The sequence below is a fragment of the Diceros bicornis genome, chromosome 14 (genome assembly GCF_020826845.1).
Source record: "Diceros bicornis minor isolate mBicDic1 chromosome 14, mDicBic1.mat.cur, whole genome shotgun sequence".
Lineage (NCBI taxonomy): Eukaryota > Metazoa > Chordata > Mammalia > Perissodactyla > Rhinocerotidae > Diceros > Diceros bicornis.
The window spans coordinates 37911885-37937270 of NC_080753.1; the positions used below are offsets into that span (position 1 = coordinate 37911885).

Genomic DNA, 25386 nt, shown 5'->3' on the forward strand with positions numbered 1-25386 from the left:
AACTGAGGCTCAGAATGGAAAACCAATTTGCTTAGGCACAGTAGGAAGTAGCAGAACTGGGCTTGTCTCACTCACTTTCTGTCCTACAGAAATGTTGCCGTCTGATAATGAAGCCTTTCTCCTTTGAAACAAAATTGCGAGCGCCTGTAAACGGAGTTAATGAAGCGCCTCACAGACCGGATGGGGCTCAGTCGGCTACCCCCGACTGGGGAGGACAGATGTCTCTTCCCATACCAACACAAAGCCACATTTCTCTCGCCTAGCTGAGGCCTAGGCACCAGATAGGAAAGCCAACAAAAGACTATGGGCCCAGGGCCGCGGAAACGGCGGTGGGCCCGGAGCGTGCAGGCAGGGGCTACCCTGTCACCGCTGCGCCCCGTGTGCACCGCCTGCCTGTGACAGCTGTCCCGGGGATCGTGCTCCCGAGCGTTCTCGGCGGCGCTCCCGGAGGAAACAATCCAGGCCCAGGGGCCAAGAAACCGTAAGGCGCGCGGGAGGCCCGGACCAAACCCCGCCCCCCGAGCCGCCCCTTCCGCTCGCGCCGGGGTGGGGTCTGAGCGGCCGCCGGGATCCGCTCGGACGCGGCCACGTTGTCTTGCGCGCTGCGAGCGCCTGGCTCCGCGAGTCAGACCGGCGGCGCCTCCTTCGCGTAGCCGCTGGGCTCGGCGGGGCCGCAGCATCCCCAAGTCATTCAGCCGGGCGCCGCGACGCAGGGAGCGGCCCGGCCCCTCCGCGGGTCTAGCGCGCGGGCGCGTCTGGGATCCGGGCCCGGGAGGCGCCGCCCTCCGTCACCCCGGCTCGCCTCCCCGCGCCGCCCGGAAACAGCGGACGGGAGGGAGCGCAGTCGAGTTGGGCTCCGCGCGGAGCTGGGCGCCGGGGCCCAAGCCCGTGCGCCCCCGCGGGCCCGCGCCATGGCCTCCGGGAGCGTGGCCGAGTGCTTACAGCAGGAGACCACCTGCCCCGTGTGCCTGCAGTACTTTGCCGAGCCCATGATGCTCGACTGCGGCCACAACATCTGTTGCGCTTGCCTCGCCCGCTGCTGGGGCGCGGCGGAGACCAACGTGTCGTGCCCGCAGTGCCGGGAGACTTTCCCGCAGCGGCACATGCGGCCCAACCGGCACCTGGCCAACGTGACCCAGCTGGTGAAGCAGTTGCGCACCGAGCGGCCGTCGGGGCCCGGAGGCGAGATGGGCGTGTGCGAGAAACACCGCGAGCCCCTGAAACTGTACTGCGAGGAGGACCAGATGCCCATCTGCGTGGTGTGCGACCGCTCCCGCGAGCACCGCGGCCACAGCGTGCTGCCGCTGGAGGAGGCGGTGGAGGGCTTCAAGGTGAGGGCCGGGCGCGCGGAGCCGGGAGGGGCAGGAGCGCGAGTCGGACAAAGGGAAGAGCGAGCCAAAGGGGCTTCCTTTTTTCCGCCTAGAAAATGGCTGAGCCGGACGTGTGGTTCACAGCCGTCATTTCCTCTCTGTCCGCTCCAGAGCCTCGGCACTCAGATTTGGGAGGAAAACCTGTAGCTGGTGAGGAAGCCAGAAGTCTCCCCACCCCCAGTCTCCTTATGTGCCCCTGTGTTTACCGGGCATATATGCATAAAGACGGCCCCTGGAGACCCCCCTTGACTGTATAAAAGATGTGAGTAAAACCACGTACGCATCGACAAGCTTCAGAGACGCTCGTACTCCTGTTTGCTTCTAGATGATGTCAGACAAAACACACTCGGACGTTAACTGGCTGTATACACTTCAAGCAGATGCTCATCATCTAGTCTATAAGCATTTCCTTAGCGCTTCCCTGTGCTCCGTCCTGTTCTAGAAGCTCACGGAACAGAACAGAGCTCTTTCCTGCTTAAGTCATTTAACCACTCTGAAACTCATAGGAAATAAAACAGTTATTATGAAGATTAAGTGAAATAAAACGATGTGTGGAGCCCTTTGTGAACTGTTGAACCGACAGACTGGCACAGCTGAACAATAATGTGGAAACAAAGTATTAAATATGAAACAGTTGTAAGGCAACATTCAAGGAGTGCATAATGCTGTGTTATTGTCTGTGTATTTGAGGGCTGAAGGAATATGTACACAATTATGTATATGTTTAAATGTGAGTACATTCTTGCATAATTAATCACGTAAGATTAACAGTGCTTTCAAATATATTGTTTTACTCACACTGGTGATAACCCTTGAGTAGTTGGGAAGGTGATGTTTGTGCATGTCACATATGAGGAAAATAAGAGAAGTTAAATCATTTTCTCAATATGCCTCTGTGGCAGAGCTACAACTTAACATTAGTCATTAACTAGTTCTTTAACATTAACTTAACATTAACTAGTTCAGTCATCTTTCCACTAAGCCATTCAGTATCCTTTCAAGGATAAGTAGGTGACCCAGCATTTAAGATACACACAAATTACCAAAGGAGAGGTGTGGTGACCCATGTGCTCTGGTGATAGCAGTGTGGTCCAAGGACAAGATCTAACCAGGTACTTGGCATGTGAGTTGCATATGTGATAAGCAGAATAGCCATGCTGATGCAAAGGGCTGCCTAATCTTGAACTGCCCAACTGTTTTTGCTTTTCTCAGGAGCAAATCCATAACCAGCTGGACCACCTAAAAAGAGTAAAAGACTTAAAGAAGAGGCGTCGGGCACAGGGGGAGCAGGCACGAGCTGAACTCTTGGTAAGGGTCGTTGGAATTCACAGATAATATCGGTTTTGCTGGTCACTCCCTGTTTTTGAGGCTGTTACTTTCTTTAACCTTGTCCAGCCAGGTCACCTAGAACTTCTGGGTGCAGGTGGAACAACTCCATATGGCAGTTGCGAACTCACCTGGAGAACCAAAGGATTCCTACATTTTTGGGGAAAGGATGGAAGATCCAAGGTTGGAACCCCTGGAGATCTGACCTATCAAAAGTTTAACCTGCTAGCTTTGTACAGATCAGGGTTGATCCTTGACAAAGCTGATACAGGTGAAATTCTTGGGTACAGTTAGCCTCCTTTGGTACCATTCTGCAGACAGTTGCTGACAGTGGCTTTGCATAAGCCACTCTTGCTTCTTGCTGGAGTGTTCGCTTTCTTGACAACACTTCAATTCTGAACTTTTCACTTTGTTCCCTTCCTCTAGTTTCCTAAGGCCTTAGCAAGTAGCTGATACACTAATTTGTGATCAGGATATTTGGGGATTTTGTTTTGAAAAACCAACAAAACCCAAAAAGGACAGAGGCTTTTATAATATAATACTCATATATCCACCACCTAGGTGTTTAAGCATTATTTTTTGGACAAAAAATATTACAAATTCCTACCTGTTAGAGGTATTTGCATCTGAAAAGCAAACTCTTAGACTAGTAGTGTCTGGAATCATCTTGTGAGAAATTTTGTCATTCGTGGCCAGAGTAAAGAACTTTGGGACAGGGAACTTATTCTCATGATGCCCTCACATCCCACCACTTGTTCTGCCCACACGATCCGCTGTGGCCTCAGATCCCCTTGCTTGAAAATAGGTCTGATGGATGGAGAATCTTCCCAGTGAGCCTGACTCGAATCATTATGCACAGCTGTGTCTTCTGTGGGAGGATTGGCAAAGAGGGGACACAGCCCTTTTCTGAGAATCAGGGCACCTGGACATACTTCTTGGCTCTGACACTAGCCAATTGGATAGATGGAGAGAGTAATACAGCCTCTCTGGGCTTCAGTTTCCTCATGTGTGAAATGGATAGGTTGGACTAAACTTGTGATTCTTTAGCAAGGCTAGTACTGCCCTCTCCTCCTCCCCTTCAGTGATGCGTGGGTGTTTCTTTGGTTGTCACCTGAGGAATCAAGTGATCTGGGAGGGTGGAGCAAGGATGCAAAATGTCCTGCAATGCAAGAAACAGTCCCATGCCAGGCGGAATTGTCCCCACCAGAGTGCCAGTAGCACCCCCTTTGAGAAGCACTGAATTAGTTGATCTTTAAGATCTCTTTCAGCTTAGATTATATTGTATCATTATATTATTATGTTTATATCTTTAAGGTCTCTTTCAGCTTTAATTTTCCATTTCTAAGATTATATTGTATCCAGATAAGGAGAGGTATGAGTTTATGAAAAGGATTTATTAATAAAGGTGTGTGTGCATCGCTATGTTGCACAGTAAGTACTTAAGAAGGGTGGTTAGAGGGATGGTTAGTGGGGGAACGTTCTCAATAGGAGATGAATTTAGAGCAGATGTCAGCAAACTTTCTATAAAGGACTAGATAGTAAATATTTTTGGCTTTGTGGGCCATATCGTCTCTGTCACAACTACTCAACTCTGCTTTTGTAGCTTAAAAGCAGCCAAGGACAATATGTAAATGATGGGCGTGGCTGTGTCCCAATAAAACTTTACTCCAAGGGAGTTTGCTGACTCTTTGTTGAGTACAAAGTGTTAATAGAGTCCTGTCAGTGGGAGGTGGGGTAGAGAAGGAAGGGCAGACAAGCTTTGGCAAACAAATCTGCCCCAAGACGGAACCATGCCCAAAGCCAGCGAGATAAGGCAGTTCATGAACACCCTTGTAGGCCAGATAGAGGGTATGGATTACAGGTGAAGGGCCTAAGGGAACTGGTCAAGGTTATTATGTGAAGATTGTTGTAGAAATTGTGCTTGAGTCTTCCAAACCATCCTCCATAGGGCACATATCTGACCATGTCACTTCCCTGTGTGACACAGTCTTTCATGGCTCCCAGTTGCAATAAAGTCTTTGCCCCTTAGCCTGCCAATATGTTCTGGTCTCTTCTTACCTTTTCTGGCCTCTTCCCTCAGCACTCATGTGCTCCAGCCTGACAGAAGCGTTTGCCTTCTCTCCCCACTCCTTTGCCTGTGACATTTCTTCTGCCTGGAAAGCCCTCCTGCTCTTTGACCACATGGTGAACTCCTGTTCATCCTACAAGATTCTGAACGTTGCTTCTGTGCAGGATGTGCCAACTTCTGCTGCAGGCTGTCACCCTATCTTTCATTATCCATCCGTGATTACTTGTATCATATGAACCTCTCACATGACTGAGTTTCTAGAAGGCAGGGACTGTGTCTTAATTATCACCGGGGTAATTTGGTTCCTGGCGATTATATATACAGTCAGTAAACACTGGAAAAAATGAATGAGTGAAAAAGGTGCTTGTTTTAGTATACTGGGATGAAATGATGAAGTCTTGGGGTGGGTAGTCAGGGGAGGAATGTGAAATGTGAAGGGCTCTAGAAGTGAGCCTTTTCCTCTTTTCACCACCCTGCCCTGTCATCTGCACAGAGCCTGACCCAGATGGAGAGGGAGAAGATCGTTTGGGAATTTGAGCAGCTGTATCACTCCCTGAAGGAGCATGAGTATCGCCTCCTGGCCCGCCTCGAGGAGCTAGACTTGGCCATCTACAATAGCATCAATGGTGCCATCACGCAGTTCTCCTGCAACATCTCCCACCTCAGCAGCCTGATCGCCCAGCTAGAAGAGAAGCAGCAGCAGCCCACCAGGGAGCTCCTGCAGGTAAGGCTTAGAGTGCCCTGGCAAGACACTCCTGCTAAAAACTCTCCCTTCTCTTTTTGCCAAGCAGTACAGGGCCCCTACTCCCTTGTTAACTCTGTGGGAGAATCAAGGGCTTGCCCAGCTCTCTATTTGGCCTATAGGAGGGAAAAACGTGTACACTAGAAGCTCTGGTTGACACAACTTGGATCAGTCAGTTGCATTGACTCATGGACAGGGCAAAAGGAAAACCTAATGCCCAGGCCTGTCCTGCACTGACAAGTGGCCTGATCACAGGCAAGGCTCTTAACCTCTCTGGGCCTCAGTGACTCATTTGCTCATTATGTAGTGAGGGGTTTGGCCCACATGCCATTAAAAGACCCTCATCACTCTTGTATCCTGTATTTTTAACATATACATGTGCCTTAGCACAGCTGCAAAACAGCAAGCACTGAGCAGGAACGGTCAGCCCGAGCAGTCCTGTGATTTCACGCCGGCAGTGCAGGCAATAAAACTGCGGTAGACCTCACCCAGCAAGACCACAGGAAATGAGCTGGGGCCTGTCTGTCATTGGTTCATTCAATACATATGAATTGTCTGTTCTGGGTCTGGCACTATTCTAGGCACTGGGATTAAGTGGTGAATAAGCTCTCCTGAAATTTATATTCTCATGTCAAGATCAGACGGTAAAGAAGTGAACAAACAAGTAGCATAGGTGTTGATAAGTGTTATTAAAAAAGGGATGATGGGATAGGGCAAGGGTCAGCAAACTATGGCCCACCACCTGTATTCGTTTGTCGTGCAAGCTAAGTATGGTTTTTACAGTTTTAAGTGGTTGGACAAAATGTTAACATTCAGAATAATGTTATTCCATGATATGTGAAATTATATAAAATTCAAATTTCATGTCCATACATTTTTGTTGGAACATAGCCATGCTTGTTCATTTACATCTTATCTATCCTCACTTTTCCACTGCAACAGCGCACCTAAGTAGTTACAACAGCGACTATATGGCTCACAAGGTCTAAATATTTATTGTCTGGCCTTCTGAGAAAAAGTTTACCAACTCCTGCTTTAGAATAGTAAGAGAAGAAGGCCTATCCTTGAGCCTTAATGAACGCCAATATTTAATTGCCAGAGAGAGAAAGAAGAGCTTGCAAAGGGAACAACTGACCAGAGAGACAGAACGTGACCAGGAAGAAAGAATGTTTCAGGAAGAAAGGAGTGGACAAGAGAGTCTTATGCAGTTGTAATGCAATAATATGAGGGCTGATATCCATTTGGTTTAAAACATGGGCATCATTGATGACCTTATGTAGAATGGCCACATTGGAACAATTTGGGCAGAAGCCACATTAGTGACTGTTGTGGTAACTGGGAGGGTGAATGGAGACTTCAAGAGTAGATGACTATTTCAAGAAGTAAGAATATGAAGGAGATGTAAGAAAATCCTTGGAGATGAGGTAGGATTGTGGGGCTTCATGGAGAGGGGATACTTAAAGAAACTAGCTAAACATATTTTAAAAGAATATATAGGAGGAGAGGCTATGTTGTAAGGATCCAGGTGAGGAAAGTCCTTGAAGCTATAAAGAATGATGAACTAATCACTAATGTGCTGTTCCTGAGAAGGCAGAAGGAAAGGGGAACTCAAGCATGTGTGCGAGAGTTAGTTTTGGAAGATCTTCTGTTGTTTGGGAAGAAAGGAGGGTGGAGGGAGGTAGATTCAGGCAGGTTGTGAGGTTTGGTAGCAAAACCTGTGGCTTTTATTCTCTTTTAAAGTTGGAAAGCAGGATCAACTGCTGACACTCAGCAGGGGTTAGGGAAAATATGAGCTTTGAAGAACGTGGGAAAGTTCTGAAATTATTGTTTCAAAGAGTATGGGAAAGCCAGTTGGTTTGTGAAATGTAGTAGGATTACTTGGTCAGTGAACGTCAGTTTATACTGGGACTGGTCTGCCCTGTTTTGTGACTTTCTCAACTCCTTTGCTTTCTCAGACGGTGACTGCTCTGGTGCAGGCACAGGGAAAGCAAGTGGTTGGGCTCATCCAGGATTAGGGCTTTGCAAGATGGACTTGAGGTTTTTGTTTTGTCTTTTGTTTTTTTATTGTGATAAAATATGCATAACATAAATTCACCATTTCATCCATTTTGAAGTGTACAACTCAATAGCATTTAGTAAACTCACAGTGTTGTGCAACCATCGTTAACTGTGTAGTTCCCGAACACCTGCATCACCTCAAAAGGAAACTTAGTACCCATTAAACAGTCATTCTTCATTCTTTTCTACCCATTGGCAACCACTAATCTGCTATGTGTCACTGCCTGTTGTGGATATTTGATGTAAGTGGAATCATACAATATGTGGCCTTTATGTGTCTGGCTGCTTTCACTTGGCATGCTTTTTTCAAGGTTTTACCCTTATTGTAGCACGTATCAGTACTTCATTCTTTTTATGGCTGAATAATACTCTCTTGTATGGATATATACTACATTTTGTATATACATTCCTGAGTTGATGGACATTTGGTTTGTTTCCACCTTTTGACTATTGTAAATAGTGCCACTATGAACATTAACAATATGAAACGCTTCACGATTTTGTGCATTATCTGTGTGCAGGGGCCATGCTAAACATCGATGAATAGTTCCAATTTGAGAGTATGTGTTGCCAAAGTGAGCATTAGAGGTTTTAAAACATTTTTTTTAAGGTAGAGGTATTTACAAGAATAGTTTTGAACAGATGGACCGTGAAATCAAACCTGGATGATGAGGAAAGGAGAGAAAGAGAAGTCATGGATTCCAGGGGGAGGAGGGTCTTGATCATTATCAAAGAGTGGTTATGGTGGAAGTCATTGAAAACGCAAGCTGAATCTTACTTAATGGGGAAATATTAGAGGCATTCTCACTGAGGTCAGGAACAGTGTAAGATGCCCACTATTGTCTACCTCTATTTAACATTGTATTGGAGGTTTTAACCTACTTAGTTAGATAAGAGAAAACAATTACAAGCATAAGAATTGGAAAAGAAGTTAAACTATCTTATTGGGAGAAGATACATATGATTGTAAATTAAAGAATCAGTAATGAAACTAATTCAAGAATTCAGCAAGGCAGCAGGATATAAGATTAACGTACAGAAATCAGCAGCTTTTGTATACACAGATAACAGCCACTAGAAACATTAGATAAGAATACCCCATTTCCCAATTGCACAAAAAGATAAAGTATCTGGGAATAAACTTATAAGAAATGTACAAAAACCTGTGTGGAGAAAATTACAAAACACCTCTGAAAGATACAAAATAGGCTTGAGCTAATAAAAAGATATCCTGTGTTCTTGGATAAGACATCGCAACATCATCAGGTTGTCGGTTCTTTATAAGTTAATTTATAAACTTAAATTCATTCCCAATAAAAATACAACACACTTTTTTTCTGGAGCTAGACAAATTAATAGTAAAGTTCAGATAGAAAAATAAGCACATAAAAATGGTCAGGAAACACTGAGAAAGAAGAGCTATGAGGTGGGAACTGGCCCTGTTAGATATTAAAACATGATACAAAGCCTGTATAATTAAAGCAGTTGGTAATAACACAAGGAAAACACACACATTGTAACCAGTCAGAAGACAAGTATCAAATTGAAAGAAAATACATGCAACAAATATCACTAATAGAAACAATATGTCAAGAACTTTTAAAAATTGAGAGGAGAGAAAAGACAAGTTTTGTAGAAAATTGAGCAAAAGACATAGACAAGTTGCAAAAGAAATATTAAATTGGAACATGAACTTGTGAAAAAATGTTCTATTGTACTTAACTTCTTTTAATAATGAGATGCAAATTAAAGCCACCCTAAAATATCCTTTCTTACCCATTAGAAGAGCAAAATCTTCTTAATTCAGTACACTGTTAGCAAAGATGTAGAAGAGACAATTTCATAGGCTGGTGGGAATGCAAATCATTTTGGCAATATTTAACAAAACTATATATACAGTTAGACTTTAACCAAGAATCCTTCTAGGAATTTACCTTGAAGATATTCCTAAATATGAAAATATGTACAAAAATACATATGCACAAGGTTACTTGATGTTACAAATGTAACATTTGTTTGTAATTGCAAAATATTGGAAACAACCAAACTTCCAAACCTAGAAGGTTAGTTGAACCAATTATGCATGTGCACGCACATACAATGGAATACTATGCAACTGTAAAAGAGAGTAAGGAAGATACCTATAAACTGATATAGAGTGGTTTGCAGGATATATCATTAAGTGAAAAAAACCAAAGTGCAAAATAAAGAGTATGCTACTTTTTATGTAAGAAAGAAGAGATTTAATTGGAAAATACATGTATCTGTTTATTTTTGCAAAGGAAACACTGGAAGGATAAACCAGAAAATAATGAGGACAGGTAAATGGGATGGGAAGGAATAAGAGAAAGAGTGACAGACTCTCTCTGGCCCAAGTCTCAGACTTTTTGAGCACCAAAATAAATAAGGGTAGTGATGGATTATAACTCATTGAATAGAGTAAGAATCCATGAGTCCATACTAATAATAAATAAGAAGGGAGAATTCTTCCAGTGGAATGTTGACTAAGTAAGATAGGAATTTTGAAGTTAGAAAATGACCATATGTCAACCATCATAGTAAAAATTAATTCAGACAAGAATTATCGATGGATGCCAAATCTAAGGGGGGAAACTTTGGTAAGGATTAGAATATTAACAATTTCAAAGTATCACTTTTAGATTACTTATTAATTACAAAAAGAAAAAGAGTAGCTATACAGTGATCAAAATATCGCCAGTAAGGGGCAAGCGAATATCATGTAACTTTAGGACACAACATACACTAGTCAAAGATGGTTCAGCCTGAATTTAATCATATGGGGAAAATCTGACAAACCCAAATGGAGGGACTTTCTATGTCACGAAAGACAAATCAATGCTAAGGAACTGTTCCAGATTAAAGACACATGTCATAAAGGGGTAAAGGGATATAATGTAAACAATGATCTCGCAAATGGTTCTGAATATAACTATGTTTATAATAATCTGGTAAGTCTGGGAAAAGAGTATACAGGAGCTCTTCGTACTAGCAGCTTGTCTGTGTATTTGCAATTATTTCACAATAAAAAGTCAAAGAAAGCAAGCTGGACAGGTAGACAGTTGTGGTCCAAGGGGGGGATGCTTAAGTTAGTAAATTTGAAAATCATGAGATCTTGGACCAGTAGTGCAGGAGGAGGACATAGGAAATGCTGTTATAGCAAATAGTTTGCATCCCGGTTTGCTCTGCCTGATTGTTAGCTCCTTGACTGTGGGCTGTGTTCCTTGTCTCCCTGGTTTCTCCCAGGAGGGCCAGTCTGTAGTTGGGTTTTCAGCCAACATCTGTGAAATAAAACTGAAGTTCTGAACGACTTCTCATGGGTATCTTTTTCCTTTCTCTTGCAGGACATCGGGGACACATTGAGCAGGTACAGTTTTCTCTCTCCCCAGTGTTAAATCAAGCACGGGAAGACTATTTCCCTCATACTTACAAATCCTGAAAGGAGCCCAGAGCCTGAGATGGACATCTTAACAGATTGACACACATCCTGCCTGTCCCTGAACTGAGTCACTAGTGTGCAAAGAACTAGATGGACCACAGCTCTTCTCAGTAAAACTCAGGAATTACTGACAAATTGTGAGGGTGAGGGGGTGAAGTAGGGGGCTCAGTTGGGAGGAGGCTGGTGGTTTATGAGGATACTTCCATGGTGAGGGTGGAGAGTTACAGGGACTTGGGCAAAGTGTGAGAGTACCTTATGGTTATTGCTTCCTAAGCATTTCAGAATCCTTTCTCTTTCATTATCTCCCTCTTTTTTTTTTTTTCCTGTAATGGGGAAAATATGGCCTAAGAAAAATGTGACCAGCTCAGAGTTATATAGAGTTATATAGTTAGTGATGAGTTTCCTGGGTTCTGGCTGTTCTCACTATTTCTCTACTGTATCATCAGATGGAAAGTGAGGAAGAGCTCCCTGGGAGTTGGGCCAGAACCGGGCAGGGAGAGCTCAGAGTGGGCAAGAAGCCAAGGCTAAGTTGTGTTTGCAGGGCAGATGGCAAGAGCAAATGGGATAGGCCTTGGGAACATAATGTTTGGTGGAGGAGTGCCCACAGGGGTGGAGAGTGACTTTGAGGGAGCTGAATTTTGAAGCTGATGAAAATCCTGAATGGTGAACAGCCTCCAGAGGAACTGCAGCTTGCCTATGTGGGAGTATTTGAGAAGATGGGGGAGGGCCTCATAGATGGGATAGGTTGGCTGGGAGGACTGTGTGGATAGAATTATGTTGATAGAATTGAGGTTTTTGAGGGCTCCTGGGATGGAGATGAATTGCAGCTTGTACCAGTCCCAGCCAGATGACTGCAGCGTGTACTGCCTTTACTTGTTACTTATATTTTCTTTTTTTTTTCCCAAATACACAATTTTTTTTTTTTTTTAGGAAGATTGGCCTTGAGCTAACATCTGTTGCTGATCTTCCTCCTTTTTTCCTTTTTTTTTTTCCCCTCCCCAAAGCCCCAACAGATAGTTGTACATCCTTCTAGTTGCTCTATGTGGGACACCGCCTCAGCTTGGCCTGATGAGCGGTGCATAGGTCCCCACCCAGGATCCAAACCGGCGAACCCCAGGCTGCGGAAGCAGAGTGCACCAACTTAACAGCTATGCCACCAGGCCAGCCCCTGTTTTCTGATGCCAGTCTAGTTCTGACCTAACATAGGGAGATAGATCCTTCAGATCCTAGCACTTTGTGACATTAAGATTTGGGTTTGGCTATATAACATAGGAAACCCAAAATTTCTCTGGCTTAAGGCTTAAACATAACAAAAAAATTTTGTCACTGTATAAGAAATGTGCAAATAGGTAGCCCAGGGCTGGGTGGTGGCTCCGGTGATCATCACTCCCTCAGGTTTCTTTCTGTTCACCATTCTGCCATCCCTAAGGTATGGTCCTCCTTCTTACAGTCTAAGACTGTATAGTTGCTAGAATGCCAACCAGCAGGTGGGAGATAAGTCACATCACAGTCCTTTTTAAGCAGACTTCTCAAATTACCACAAGATACTTTTTACCTCTTGTTGGCCAGAACTCAGTCACAAGGTCACATCTTGACTGGGCAGCCATGAACCCAGTAAATTTGTAAGTTGGGAGAAGGGGTATTGGGTAGGCAACTAGCAATCCGTCTTTGCCATTGACTCCTTGAGGGAGGTAGGTAATTGGGTATTGTCCAGAGCGTATCTACCTGTCTGAAGATGTCATTCTCACCATTTTGGGGAACCTAAGGATTCTGGGTCATTGCCCACCATGAATATCAAGGACTTTGTCATGGAATCTAGTGCTTTTTGGCAACGTCAGCCTTATATTCAGTTTAATTCAGTAAACTTTTTTGAGGACATGCCGTTTGGAAAGACTTGAGTGAGGTGCTGTGGGGGATATGAAAATGAGTAAGACGTCTCCCCTGTTTTGGTCTAGAGGATCATAGTCTAGGAGGAGAATAGGGAAAAGACTGTGGTGGCTGCTTTGAAAGACTGTCCGCCTGTGTTGGCCACTTTAGCCTAGGCTTTGTCCTGGTCCCTGGAAGGTAGTGGAGTTGGGGGAGGGATTCACTCATGTTTTTTTTTAAACTTAGGGCTGAAAGAATCAGGATCCCCGAACCCTGGATCACACCTCCAGATCTGCAAGAGAAAATCCACATTTTTGCCCAAAAATGTCTGTTCTTGACCGAGAGTCTGAAGCAGTTCACAGGTAATGTGAAAAGAGGGGTACATGAGGAGAAATGGATTTATGCTCTGAATATCTGTGTATTGCCTGAGAGGAAATATTTTCCAGCCGGATAGTGGGATGCAAACTGAATATCTTCTTTTCTCCCCTTAGAAAAAATGCAGTCAGATATGGAGAAAATCCAAGGTAAACCTATCTCCTTAATGGGTTTATGGTGTTGAAGTTTCCTGGGAAGACAAACATTTGCGTTAAAGTGTGGGAAAATGGGAAAAGGGTGGTACCATTGGCCAGCCTTCCCTGATATTTTACATCTTCCTTTTTGCTTTGTTAATTTTTTAAATTAATAGCCTCTTGTTTCAATTTGAAGTCTTTTAATTATATGCACTGAGTTCTCAATCCACATTGATGGAGCAGAAAAATAGGCTATCTGAAAATTAGTTAATCCAGAATTAGTTTTGTTATTTAAAAAATTTTTAATTGGGAAAGAGAATGAACAAAAACTGTTCTAGTTACATTTCATTTGAGCCATTATTTATAGTCATAATTTACTGAGTTCCTACTGCTTGTGGGCATCAGTGCCGACCAGGATGAGGGGATCAAGAGCACTGATTGAGGCAGCACCTCGAGGGAAGTGGTGAGGAATAGGGATTCAGGAATGAGGCTGCTGGGGTCCCGGGTTTAGCTCTGCCACTTAATAAGGATTCTAAACTGTAGTTCCTCATCTATAATATGAGGAAAATAATAGTTCTTACCTCACAAGGTTGTAAGAATTAAGTTAAATTAGTTACCATTTCTAAAGCTTCTGGAATGGAGCCTGACATGTAATAAACCTTATATTTATGTTTATTAAATAAATTGTTCTAGGTGTTTAAGGGACGCTCTTCCAAATATAAAATTTTATGCTCGTGAGCCACATTCAGTTAGGAGTTAGCTATATACTAAATGCTAAAATTCCAAAGCAGTCTGGTGGAATCTGAAACCCTTATGTGTAGGTAAACCCTTGTCTTATTTATTACAAGTTACAAATCCCCATAATCTCTGATAATTTTCTATATTATGTATGCTAAAACCTTATTTGCATTGTATTTTTTCAGATACATACTCTTATTGGCATTTAGCAGCATATTTAGGGGACATTTGTGTGTCCTTCACAGGCAAAACAAGTAGGGAGAAGAAACTCCACTTAATGCAGTGGATAATACCAGAATTGTTAGTTCAGACATGACTTTCCTTGATCCAGCTCTCATTTATTTTCCTACTCTTCTCCTGCCGCTGAAAAGGCTCGCTGAGAATGTATCTGTGAAAATGCTTTGTCAACTGTAAAGTGCCTTTTTAGTGAATGGACTTGTTTGCCCCAGCATGGTAGTGAGTGTCACTTGAGCAACCCAGCCACTAGAACAGAGGTGGCTTATGGAAGCCAAGAGTTGTTTATGATGTGGACTTGGAACGGTGTTTCCCCCTGCAGAGCCAGCTGGCCGCTGGAGGGTGGAATCCTTGATCTTGGCTCGGTTTGACACCATATGCTAGCAGTCTCAGGAATGTGGTTATCCTTCTACCCAAAGTTCCCAGTTCCTCTTCCCTTAAAGCTCTTGCCTAGATGATGGCATCATACATTGTGTGAAGAAATCAGTGCATGACTGACAGCAGGGGTTCTGGGTGTGTGATGGAGACCACTGCTTCATGATGACTCTAACCAAAGCTCCCTCAGTTAGATATTTCCTAGAAATACTCATATGACTTCCATAACTTCTTTTCTCTTTTGTTCTTTCAGAATTGAGAGAGGCTCAGTTATACTCAGGTAGGTAATAGGAGACAAAACCATATGAGGAAATGTCTAAAAATCCTTATGAACCTAACTACTATTGTAAATGATTTTGGAAATTGCCTAAATTTGGATCCTTTAGGTTACATGTGTAAAAATGATAAACAACCACCACAAAAAAACATGGATTGTTTCTATGTGTTTATAATATCTTTGCCTCCTGAAATGCCTAAGAGCTGAAGCTGTGGACCTTTGAAATAGGAGGAAATCAAACTCAGGTGCTATGAAGGATTATAGAGTGGAAACTGCAGTTCCCAAAAAGTAGAACACTGCTAGTACACTGCTCTGCCTTGGGGGCAGTGTGTGGTTTGCAAAAAGCAGTCATCCTTCCAAAAAGATTGACTGAGCTCAACTCTTACTGAGTGCTAAGGAGAGTCTAGGAATCTTGTGTCATTTCATCTCTGTGCCTCAGGGAAAGAGTTGAAACTCCCCCTTCCCTTGACCTTCACCTTCACCTAAGGTTCAGAGAGACTGAGTAAGTCTGTGATCCCAGAGGTACTCAAATCTGAGATCTGTACTTTCCATACTCACATGACCACCTTCTGTTGCATGGAATCCTCTTCATGAAGAGAGAGATTCTATATACAGCAAGTCTTCTTTCATTGGTGTCCATGGGCTGTAATCCATATTTAATTCTTTCAACAGGTATTAATTAAATACCTTGCTTATGTCCTACACTGTCTAACATTGTACAGGGTACTGTAAGGGGAACAAAAGAGCATAAGACACTGTCCTACTGTTGGAGTTTAGTGTCTGGTTGGAGACATGAGATATACCCGTGATATGAGAAAAAGATAGGCGACTGTCGTGGACAGATTGTTGAACCAAGAACTGAGCATCACCTCCACCGGTTGCCTGTCGTGAACCTTTGATGGGAGTCATTCAGCCTGCCTGAGCTTTGGTTCAGAGGGATAGTGTTTGGGAATCTCTCTCCTGAACAAGATGTGAAGAGCAAGTGAGAGAATATATATCGGTGCTTTTAAAGCAGGGCAGCACCACGTGATTGCAAGTTGCTGTAATACTAAATACCAGCGTACATGACGTGGGTGATACAGTTTTGGATTTAAGAAAGGGAGAGTGGAATGACTTGGGCTGGTTAACAACAACTTTTTGAGGAAGATGTGGGTCTTGCACTGGACGTTAGAAGAAGATGAATAGGGTTTGGTTGTGCTGAGTAAAGATCCCCTGGAATGAAGGATATAAAAGAGTTATTTGAATGGTGGGCAAATTGGTATATGTTCCCAATCCCTTATCTATAATTCCCAAATCCCAAAACTCTGAAATTATGTGAGACTATTTAGAGTTTTTATCCCATGTAACATATCCTATGCGAACATTCATATATTTCATGGCAAATCTGTTAATACTTGATTATAGAGTGCTGCACTACACCCTGCCTGTCTAAATTCTGTAATATTCTGAATTCTGTGAAACTTCTGGCCCCTGAGGCTTTCAGATCAAGGGATTGGACACACATATAAGAAAACCTCAAATTCAGTCTATAATGGATATTGTGGCTTAGGAAGTGAAAGAAAGCAAATGAAGGTAAAATTTCAGTACTCTCAATATATCCTGCTAAAAAAGGTAACCAGCTAATCCAAACAGTAATTTTTGAAATGTCAACTGAAGGATGTTTTTCATCATAAGATGAATGCAGCCGATATTGGGGAGCTCTTATTCTCTTCTTAGGGAAGTAGGAGAAAAGCTGGGTGTTCTAGAGTGCGCTCTCCTGGCCCTTGTCTGACCCTCCTCTTTCCCTCTTTGTCTCTGCAGTGGACGTGACTCTGGACCCCGACACGGCCTACCCCAGCCTGATCCTCTCTGATAATCTGCGGCAAGTGCGGTACAGTTACCTCCAGCAAGACCTGCCTGACAACCCTGAGCGATTCAATCTGTTTCCATGTGTCTTGGGCTCTCCATGCTTCATCGCTGGGAGACATTATTGGGAGGTGGAGGTGGGAGATAAAGCCAAGTGGACCATAGGTGTCTGTGAAGACTCAGTGTGCAGAAAAGGCGGAGTAACCTCGGCCCCCCAGAATGGATTCTGGGCAGTGTCCTTGTGGTATGGGAAAGAATACTGGGCTCTTACCTCCCCGATGACTGCCCTCCCCCTGCGGACCCCTCTCCAGCGGGTGGGGATTTTCTTGGACTATGATGCTGGCGAGGTTTCTTTCTACAACGTGACAGAGAGGTGTCACACTTTTACTTTCTCTCATGCTACCTTTTGTGGGCCTGTGCGGCCCTACTTCAGTCTGAGTTACTCGGGAGGGAAGAGCGCAGCTCCTCTGATCATCTGCCCCATGAGTGGGATTGATGGGTTTTCTGGCCATGTTGGGAATCATGGTCATTCCATGGAGACCTCCCCTTGAGGAGGTGAACTCAGGCCAAAAGGGCTGTTGGCCGTTATCCTACCCCAGGCATAAGGCATCTTGTTGCCTTGCCACTTCCTGTCCATCACAGCTGGATATCCTTACCACTTTCCATGCCCCTGCAGTGGAAGATAGGATGTCCGTGTTCTCTACCATCCTCTCCCTTCCCATGAAAATTGTGAGATGTAATGAAAAGTATCAAGATTGCCCAGAAATAAAAACCAGATGTCCACCTCCAGTGTTGCACACTTTTTGGTTTTACACATTACTGGAGGGGATAAAAAATATGGATAATATTTGGATTTGGAGAGCCATTCAAGATACTTACACCTTGGCTCAGCCTGGCTTCCTCTGGTTCAGCCCCACATAGTGATCATGGGTATTTGCTTTCATTTCTGGATTGGGGCTCCTTTCTAAGAACCTAGAGTGGAACTACAAGGCCCTGTCAGCGTGGCTCCCTTATCCCAGTTTTTCCTTCTGGGAATAGTACCTCTACCCCTGATTCCCAATCTGCCGTAGTTTTATTAACTCCATTAAAGAGGCCTATATGTGTTTTGATTAGTTACAGTTATTTTACAATAATGGTGGGAAATGGCCCCACCTCTGTTATGAGATAATGTTCTAATCAATGTGCTCTTTGCCTCTGTCCTTTCTGAGGGCTTTGTCAGCTCCCTTCATTCTAATGAAAGGTATATCTTGGTGCTGGATGCACGCCATCCAGATAATTTTCTGCCCAGCACCATCCATTTTTCCTAGATCCCCTCCCATTCACATTTGTGGACTGACGGTCAGTCATACACCGTCCCTGGAAGGATTCTGGGGCAGTTTTCCAGGGATTCATTGACTTTATGCCTCCTTTAATCCATCTCCTTTGGGGGATGGGGGAATTGACTTTTCTAATACGTGTACCATCAAGGGGCAGTTCCATCCCCATGGCCATTGGATCACGAGGCATTCTGAAGTCAGAAGGCTAAGGCAGATCACTTTGAGCAAGCCCCTATGATGGTTCTTAGTCCTGCTTCTCTTTGGGTACATGCCCCTCTGTTTGAAAATAAAATGAGTATGGATGTTGTTTACATTGTTGTTGTTTTCTGGGTCTTGGTAGGTTTGGGTTCATAGATGTTGGAGGAGAGGGGAAACGGTTAGTGGTGTTTATTTCCCTTATGGGTCCAGAATCCCATTCTGGCCAATATTTTACTTTGAACTGGACGATAAAACTACTTTCTCAGTACCATGTCGCTACTTTCTAATCATGTCAAGAAAGTAGTCTTGGACATCCATAGCCCACAGCTCTGTATTGGTTAATCCTGTAACTTCATTAGGAAAGTGTTCTCCCAAGTCCTTTTTTTTTGGTGAGCAAGATTAGCCCTGAGCTAATGTCTGTTGCCAATTCTCCTCTTTTTTGCTGAGGAAGATTGGCCCTGAGCTAACATCCATGCCCATCTTCCTCTATAACTGCCAGTGGGGTAATGCAGCAATGCTTGGCATAGATCAGAGGGCCCAGAACTTGCTTTCCAACCCAGAATCACCAGTCTAAGCCCTTTTTTGCGCAGAGGTTGCCACATTCTGAGAAGTAAAGATCAGGCTGCAAGAACAGCTCCATTCCCAGGGATTTGGATCTTTTCTGCTTCTGGACATGGCTTTAGAAGACAAGATTTTATGGTCTAGACTTAGTCCTGTACCTGGCATTGAGGTTCCATGGCTGAAGATCATCAATTGGTGATATCATGTCCTAATTCATTCATTTATTCATCAGGTTTTAAGGGAGATGATATGACCAGGGCCTATAGAGAGGGGCTTCCATGAGGCTAGGTTAGCTTTTGCTGAGTACTCTTAGATATAAATACATACGATAATATACATATATTATATAAAATACTACTAACACAGATATAGAGCAGTGTTTGGCACATAGTATGAAGTGCTTTATGCATAATAGCTTATTTAATGCTCATAACAACCCTACAAAGTGGGTACTAGTGCCCTTTACAGATGAGGAAACTGAAGCACAGAGGGTAAATGATTTATCCAAGGTGCACAGCTAGGAAGCAGCAGAGCCATGATTCAAACTGAGATGGAACACATGACCACATACATCATATCATGCCCCACAATATATATGGATTATGCTTTTCCATATGGGAAGGCAGAACAGAGACTGGAAGTCTTGGAGTGCCAGTCCATTGACCTGGGATACCTGCCTTTAGTTGTCTACTCTAGACTTAAGGATCTGCAACTGGAAAATTGGGTGAGGAGTTCCAATAAAAGTCACATTCCAGTTTCACTTAATTTAGCCCATTGGGGCAGCGAGGAAGAATAAGGGCCGACAAAGATGGTACCTTGCTTGTACCAGTCCAAGAAAAGGTGCTCCAGGATGGACTATTGGTCCTAGCTGCTGGAGTGATGGAGCTGTCTCCAGGCGTACAGGGTCTCACACTGGGTCTGCTTTGTCCCCAGGAAACCCAGTGCTTTAGGAGCAGCATCTTGATGCATTTTATTAGCAGCAGCAGCTGGAGCAGTGATAAGAAGCCCCGTTGGAGTCAACAAAGCAACTTCCAGTTTGAATGGGGATGTCCTAAAAGAGTGAATCTTACTAACAATGCTGAGTGAAAAAAGTCTCAGAAGACTGTATACCTTACGATACCCTTTTTATAATATGAACACAAGGATTGTGGTTGCCAGTGGGGTGTGTGGAAGGATGGGATAGAGGAGGAGGGCATAGGTTGATGTATGTTAGTGGTTATCTTCTGGTTCTTGTAGGTGGTGAGTTCATAGGTATTTATCTAAATTTTTTTAAAAACCTGCCATTTTGGATAAGGTTAAATGAAGTTTTAAATGATACTAAATTTACTCATCTGCACAAAGGTAAGCAACATTTGAATTTATTGAATCAGGATTTGGACCCCTTAAGGCAGACATGGGGCCCAGTAGCATTCTTTTGCTCCTCTCTGGTTCTTTCCTCAGAACATCTGAAGTTGTGAATTACATAGTACGGCTTCAACAACTCCTCATTCTTTGGTTCTTTTGCTGCTCCAGGAAAATTGTGTGTATTCAGCTGCTCCTGTGTTTTCTGATACTAGCCTGGCAGGAAAGAAGAGCATCTTCCCCAAGAGTAGGTAGACAAGGCCTAGAAGAGACATGTTCAGAGAAGAAAAGGAAACTAAACATGGCCCCTGCCCTCCTGGATGTACAGTTCAGGAGATAAGAGAATACTTGTGATAAATAACTGCCTAACACTTAAAGGACTATGAAATTAAGAGCAAATAGCTGTCATACAGTAAATGAGCCATTTGTTAATGCCTTCAGTTATCTGTGATCCCACCCAAAGGGTATAGGTGGAAATCACACATCTCCCAGCAAAATAAAAAACAAAACTCAAAAAGTTCTTAGTGGGCTGGCCCGGTGGCATAGTGGTTAAGTGCACGTGCACCGCTGCTGGCGGCCCAGGTTTGGCGCGCATCGAGGCACCGCTTGTCACGCCATGCTGTGGCGGCGTCCCACATACAGTGGAGGAAGATGGGCATGGATGTTAGCTCATGGCCAGTCTTCCTCCGCAAAAAGAGGAGGATTGGCATGGATGTTAACTCAGGGCTGATCTTCCTCACAAAAAAAAAAAAAAGTTCTTAGTGTACCAATGGTGGGTGGGTTGCCTTTTCTTCACAAATGAAAGACAATGATTCTTTGATTCCAATATACAATTAAGCAGTGTTGGGTGCCCCCCAACACTTGACTTGACTTGTTGAGAATCAAGAGAACATGGCTTCTGTCCTTGGAAAAGTTAATAGAGTCAATTAAGAGGAGAAAAAAAATAACGTGAAAAAGAAGTAGAGAGCAACAAAGATGATTTGTGCATAAGTGAAGCACTGTGCTGTGGGAGACCTCAGTATGGACCACAGTGGTCTGAGAGGTAGCTGCAATCCTGGGTCTGCATTTCTTAGTGCCCTTTTTCTTGAAGCTGAAAGGCTGGTACCCACTGACTCAGTCCTGCAATAAATTTTGACCTGATTATGCAATTAAATCACTAAATCCCTGCACCTCTTTTAACTCAGGAATTCCTCCTGTGTCAGGTCTCTGCGAAGAATAATGAGAAAGCCCAACCAAACCAGTGTAGATTATTGTGGGGAACTGGCTTTGCTAGGATGTTAATGAAGTTGCTTAGATTTCAAAGGGTGTAAACAAAACTTGAATATGACAGTATTGCCCCAGTTACATTCGTTTTTCCCTATTGGAGAGAAAGTGTAAATTTCTTAGATCTGGATTATTTGTTTGCTTAATTTTGCATTTGAAGTTTGAAATGAAACCAGGGCATTTGAAGGTAACCTTTTTGAGGTACACTCGTATCTCTTTCCCAGATTTCTCATTCAGAGTGGATACAGAATTTGTCTAGATAATAGTATGAGATATAATTGCCAAATCCAGTTTGGGGTTTGTGATACACAAGAAGAATGTAATAGAAAAAGAGAAGATATTAATTTCTTCTAGTGTAGAGAGATTTCACATTTTTCAACCTACACATTTTTTTAAGAACTGGAAAGAAATACACCAAAACATTAATACATGGTTTTGATGAGATTATAGGTGATTCCCCCCACATACACCCCACCCTGTATTGAACTCTGCACTATGGAAACCTCGAAGCACACAAAAAAATGATGAAAATATACAGTGTACCCCCCCATACCATCTCCCAGCTTCAACAACTATCAGTGGTCAATCCCATTTCAAGTATAGCCTGATCTCAATTTTCCACCCCTACCCCTGTTATTCTAAAGTAAATCTTGGACATGAAATCAGAAAATCAGATATATTTATGAACTTCACATAAAACAGTCAAGAGATTCAAGGTTGATAATAAAATCCTGTTTTTTAAATTGGTATAGACCACCAACATCAGCTTGTTTTCTTTTTAGTCTCCTCCACCCTTTTAAGTTTTCAGACCTTTCAAAATCCCTTTTGTAGAAGATGTTTTCATAAAAATGTAGAATGGCCTCTGGGGAGTCCTGTTGTGCAATAAATATTGTTAGTAAATAGTAAAAATATTTACATATTTAATTATACCTCATCTTATTCCAGAAAGGATTTCAATTCATTTAAAACATAAAACAAAATCAAGGTAGCAGAAGTTTAACATGCCATAAAGGAAGAAAGAAACATGGGACAAAACATTACAAGGACACTAAATGTGGGCCACAGTTTGGTTTTCAAAGATTGACATGGGAACTTTGTTAACTTTATAGCTCATAGTTTCTCTGAGATGGAAATTGACTAAATATTTAAGAGACTTAATGGGATTCTTGTTAGTAAAAGATAGGCCAGGGTTCTTGGTAAATAGAAACTATCACAAGGGTTTTATCCTTTATATAATGAGTTTTTGCAAATCAATAAGGAAAGAAGAACACCTCAGTAAAAATTTGGTAAGCAATTTACTAAGGAAGAAATATAAAAATGCTTTAAACATGAATGTTGATTCTCACTAATAAAGCTGTGTAACAGTGCCTTACCATTTTTCACCCATTAAAATGTTTTGTTGGGCCGGCCCCGTGGCTTAGCGGTTAAGTGCACGCGCTCCGCTGCTGGCGTGCAGGCTTGCACGGATGCACAGCTTCTCTGGCCATGCTGAGGCCTCGTTCCACATGCAGCAACTGGGAGGATGTGCAGCTATGGCATACAACTATCTACTGGGGCTTTGGGGGGAAAAATAAATAAAAATCTTTAAAAAAAATAAATAAAATGTTTTGTTGTTTAGTAATAGTATTCTATTGGTTAGGTTTGGGGTATCTAAATTGTTTCAAATTTTTTGGTAGGCAGTTGGACAATATATATCAAGAGCTTTTGAAAGTGAATAAACTTTGATCTAGTGATCCCACTTCTAGAAATTTAAGGAAATAGTTGTGGACATTTGAAAATACTTCCACAGGGATGTTCTTTAGAGCATTACTTATGAAAATGAAAAATTAGAAATAATCCAATGTTCAACAATACCGGTTCGATATGGGATATCCGCAGTATTTTGCAATTAGAAGAAAAATCAATAATAATTATAAATTTTGAGGAGTTTACAATTGCCAAGTCAGGAATCACTTCCGGAACTTCCTTCAAACAGAACTATAGTTTATGAAAGAAAATACAGCAAATCTCATATCTTGGAGGGAAGGAAATTAGGAAACCATTGTTCCCTGTACTTCTAACTCCCCATTTTCTCTTTATCAAAAATAAGATATGAAACCAAGGAAGTCTGGAAATCTAAGACAGGGCCTACCAAAACTCAAATTGTTTCTCTCTTCATGCCAAAGGATAGCTAACCTTTGCCTTAGAGAAAGAAAAAGGAAAACCTTTGTGTGCTCATAAATACAGACAATAACCTATCTATCTGGACAAAATCCGTTTAAAATTTACAAATCTGTTTCTACTCTCTCAACTTAGCCTACAAGACAACAGTTGAAACAAGTGAGTCAAATATATTTATTGAGCCACTACCGTGTATGTCAGGCACCCTCCTGGGCAGGCATTGGGCCTACAAAGGTTATTTCAGCAGTTTACCTGACCCCTAAGCTCTCTGTCTAGTTGGAGGAATAATTTCTTATTGTTTAGTCTCACGTCGTCGTTAAAATACGTGACCTCGGGACTTCCAGACCAGAGCTCAGATCACTGCGCGAAGCTGAGACAGCCGGCCAAGTCTGAGTTAGATGTGGCACGTCCCCCTTATTCTCACCCTCCATCCCTCTTAAAAACCGCCGCTGTTATCCCCGACCTGGCAATGGACGCCACGGAGACTTAATTCGGAACATCTGAGAGTGACCAGGCAGGTCGGGAGGCCAGCGTGTCGCTCCGGGTAGCTCTCTGGACCTGGGACAGGTCAGTCTGTCGGAGCAGACTGGCCTTGTCCGGCCTACACGGACTTTCCCAGGCTGTCCCCAGCTGTCGCTCTCGGAGCCCCCAAAAAGCTCTTCTCAAGGAGCGGCAAGGCGGTTCTGGTGGCGAAAACGAACCTAAATAGAGACAAAAGGGGGCCATGCCGTTGAAGCGGGCATCTTTTGTTAGATTTGTTGTTGTCGCCCACTATCTTCAAAAGAAAGAAACTCTAGAGCGAGGCTAACCACGCTCAAGATTTCGGTGACGATTAGAGGCTGGAGAGCCGACCAAGCGACCTGGACAAAATGTTCTTCCTTTCTTTCCTTCCCGAAGTATGGGCTGTCTGGGCACGGGAAACGTCTGCACTCGCTCCACGATATGCGGGTGACAGTTGTAAGACCCCTGAGAGAACCGTGTCCAGTTTTACGCATAAACATTTTTTCTCCTCCCGCAAAAATCTTCCTCTTCGATTTACCGGCGGCTTTTTTCCTCTCCGGCCGTTGCCCGGCGACGCTGACATCAGCACTACCTTGAGAGTACGTCACAGAGGCGCTGCTTCTCGGTATCTATTTTACTGAAAAAATCACCCGTCTTCCGCAGGGTGTCAGGATGGCCGAGTGGTCTAAGGCGCCAGACTCAAGCTCCGCTTCCCCGCGCTGGGGATTCTGGTCTCCGAATGGAGGCGTGGGTTCGAATCCCACTTCTGACACATCGTTTTTTCCCCCCCCCCTCCTAATTTCCGAAACAAATACTGTGTCGATCTGAACAGTAGGCATAAACAATTTACCAACTCATATTGCTAAAAAGTGACTTTTAAAATTTTCTCACAGGGACTGTTAACGTCGAAAAGATTAAAAGCGGAAGCATCGCGATACCTTTTGGAAGCCGCACGATTTGGAGCAAACACAATGAAGAGCCGAGATTACTAGGGGTTGGTTTCTCCAAGGCGTCGGGAGATAAGCTCGAAGCCGCGAAATTTTGGACCTGGGTAGTTCCCTCTCCGGTGGTGCTCGAGGAGAAAAGGGGTGGTGGCCGGGTGCCCTCTCCGCGTCTGCACTCGGCTCACTTGCTTTGTCCCAGGCCCAGGCCCTCCCTTGAATACTTGCTGTAGCGCTTTC

At 43.5% G+C, this 25386-nt stretch overlaps 1 protein-coding gene and 2 non-coding genes across 3 annotated transcripts; 2 read left to right on the forward strand and 1 right to left on the reverse strand.

Annotated features, from left to right (window-relative positions):
- The first annotated feature begins 676 nt into the window (after window positions 1-676).
- TRIM27 (tripartite motif containing 27) lies at window positions 677-18492 on the forward strand. The gene is made up of 8 exons (XM_058554993.1): window positions 677-1331; window positions 2583-2678; window positions 5258-5488; window positions 10927-10949; window positions 13134-13249; window positions 13379-13411; window positions 14997-15023; window positions 16821-18492. Exons 1-8 carry the CDS (start codon window positions 912-914, stop codon window positions 17414-17416), a joined length of 1542 nt encoding a protein of 513 aa, XP_058410976.1. The 5' UTR covers window positions 677-911; the 3' UTR covers window positions 17417-18492.
- Window positions 8041-8147, reverse strand: LOC131414283 (U6 spliceosomal RNA). Its single transcript, XR_009222173.1, has one exon. It is a non-coding gene; the product is annotated as a U6 spliceosomal RNA (small nuclear RNA).
- Window positions 18493-24871: 6379 nt separating the features above from the next.
- Window positions 24872-24977, forward strand: TRNAL-CAA (transfer RNA leucine (anticodon CAA)). The gene is made up of 2 exons: window positions 24872-24909; window positions 24932-24977. It is a non-coding gene; the product is annotated as a tRNA-Leu (tRNA).
- The last annotated feature ends 409 nt before the right edge of the window (window positions 24978-25386 follow it).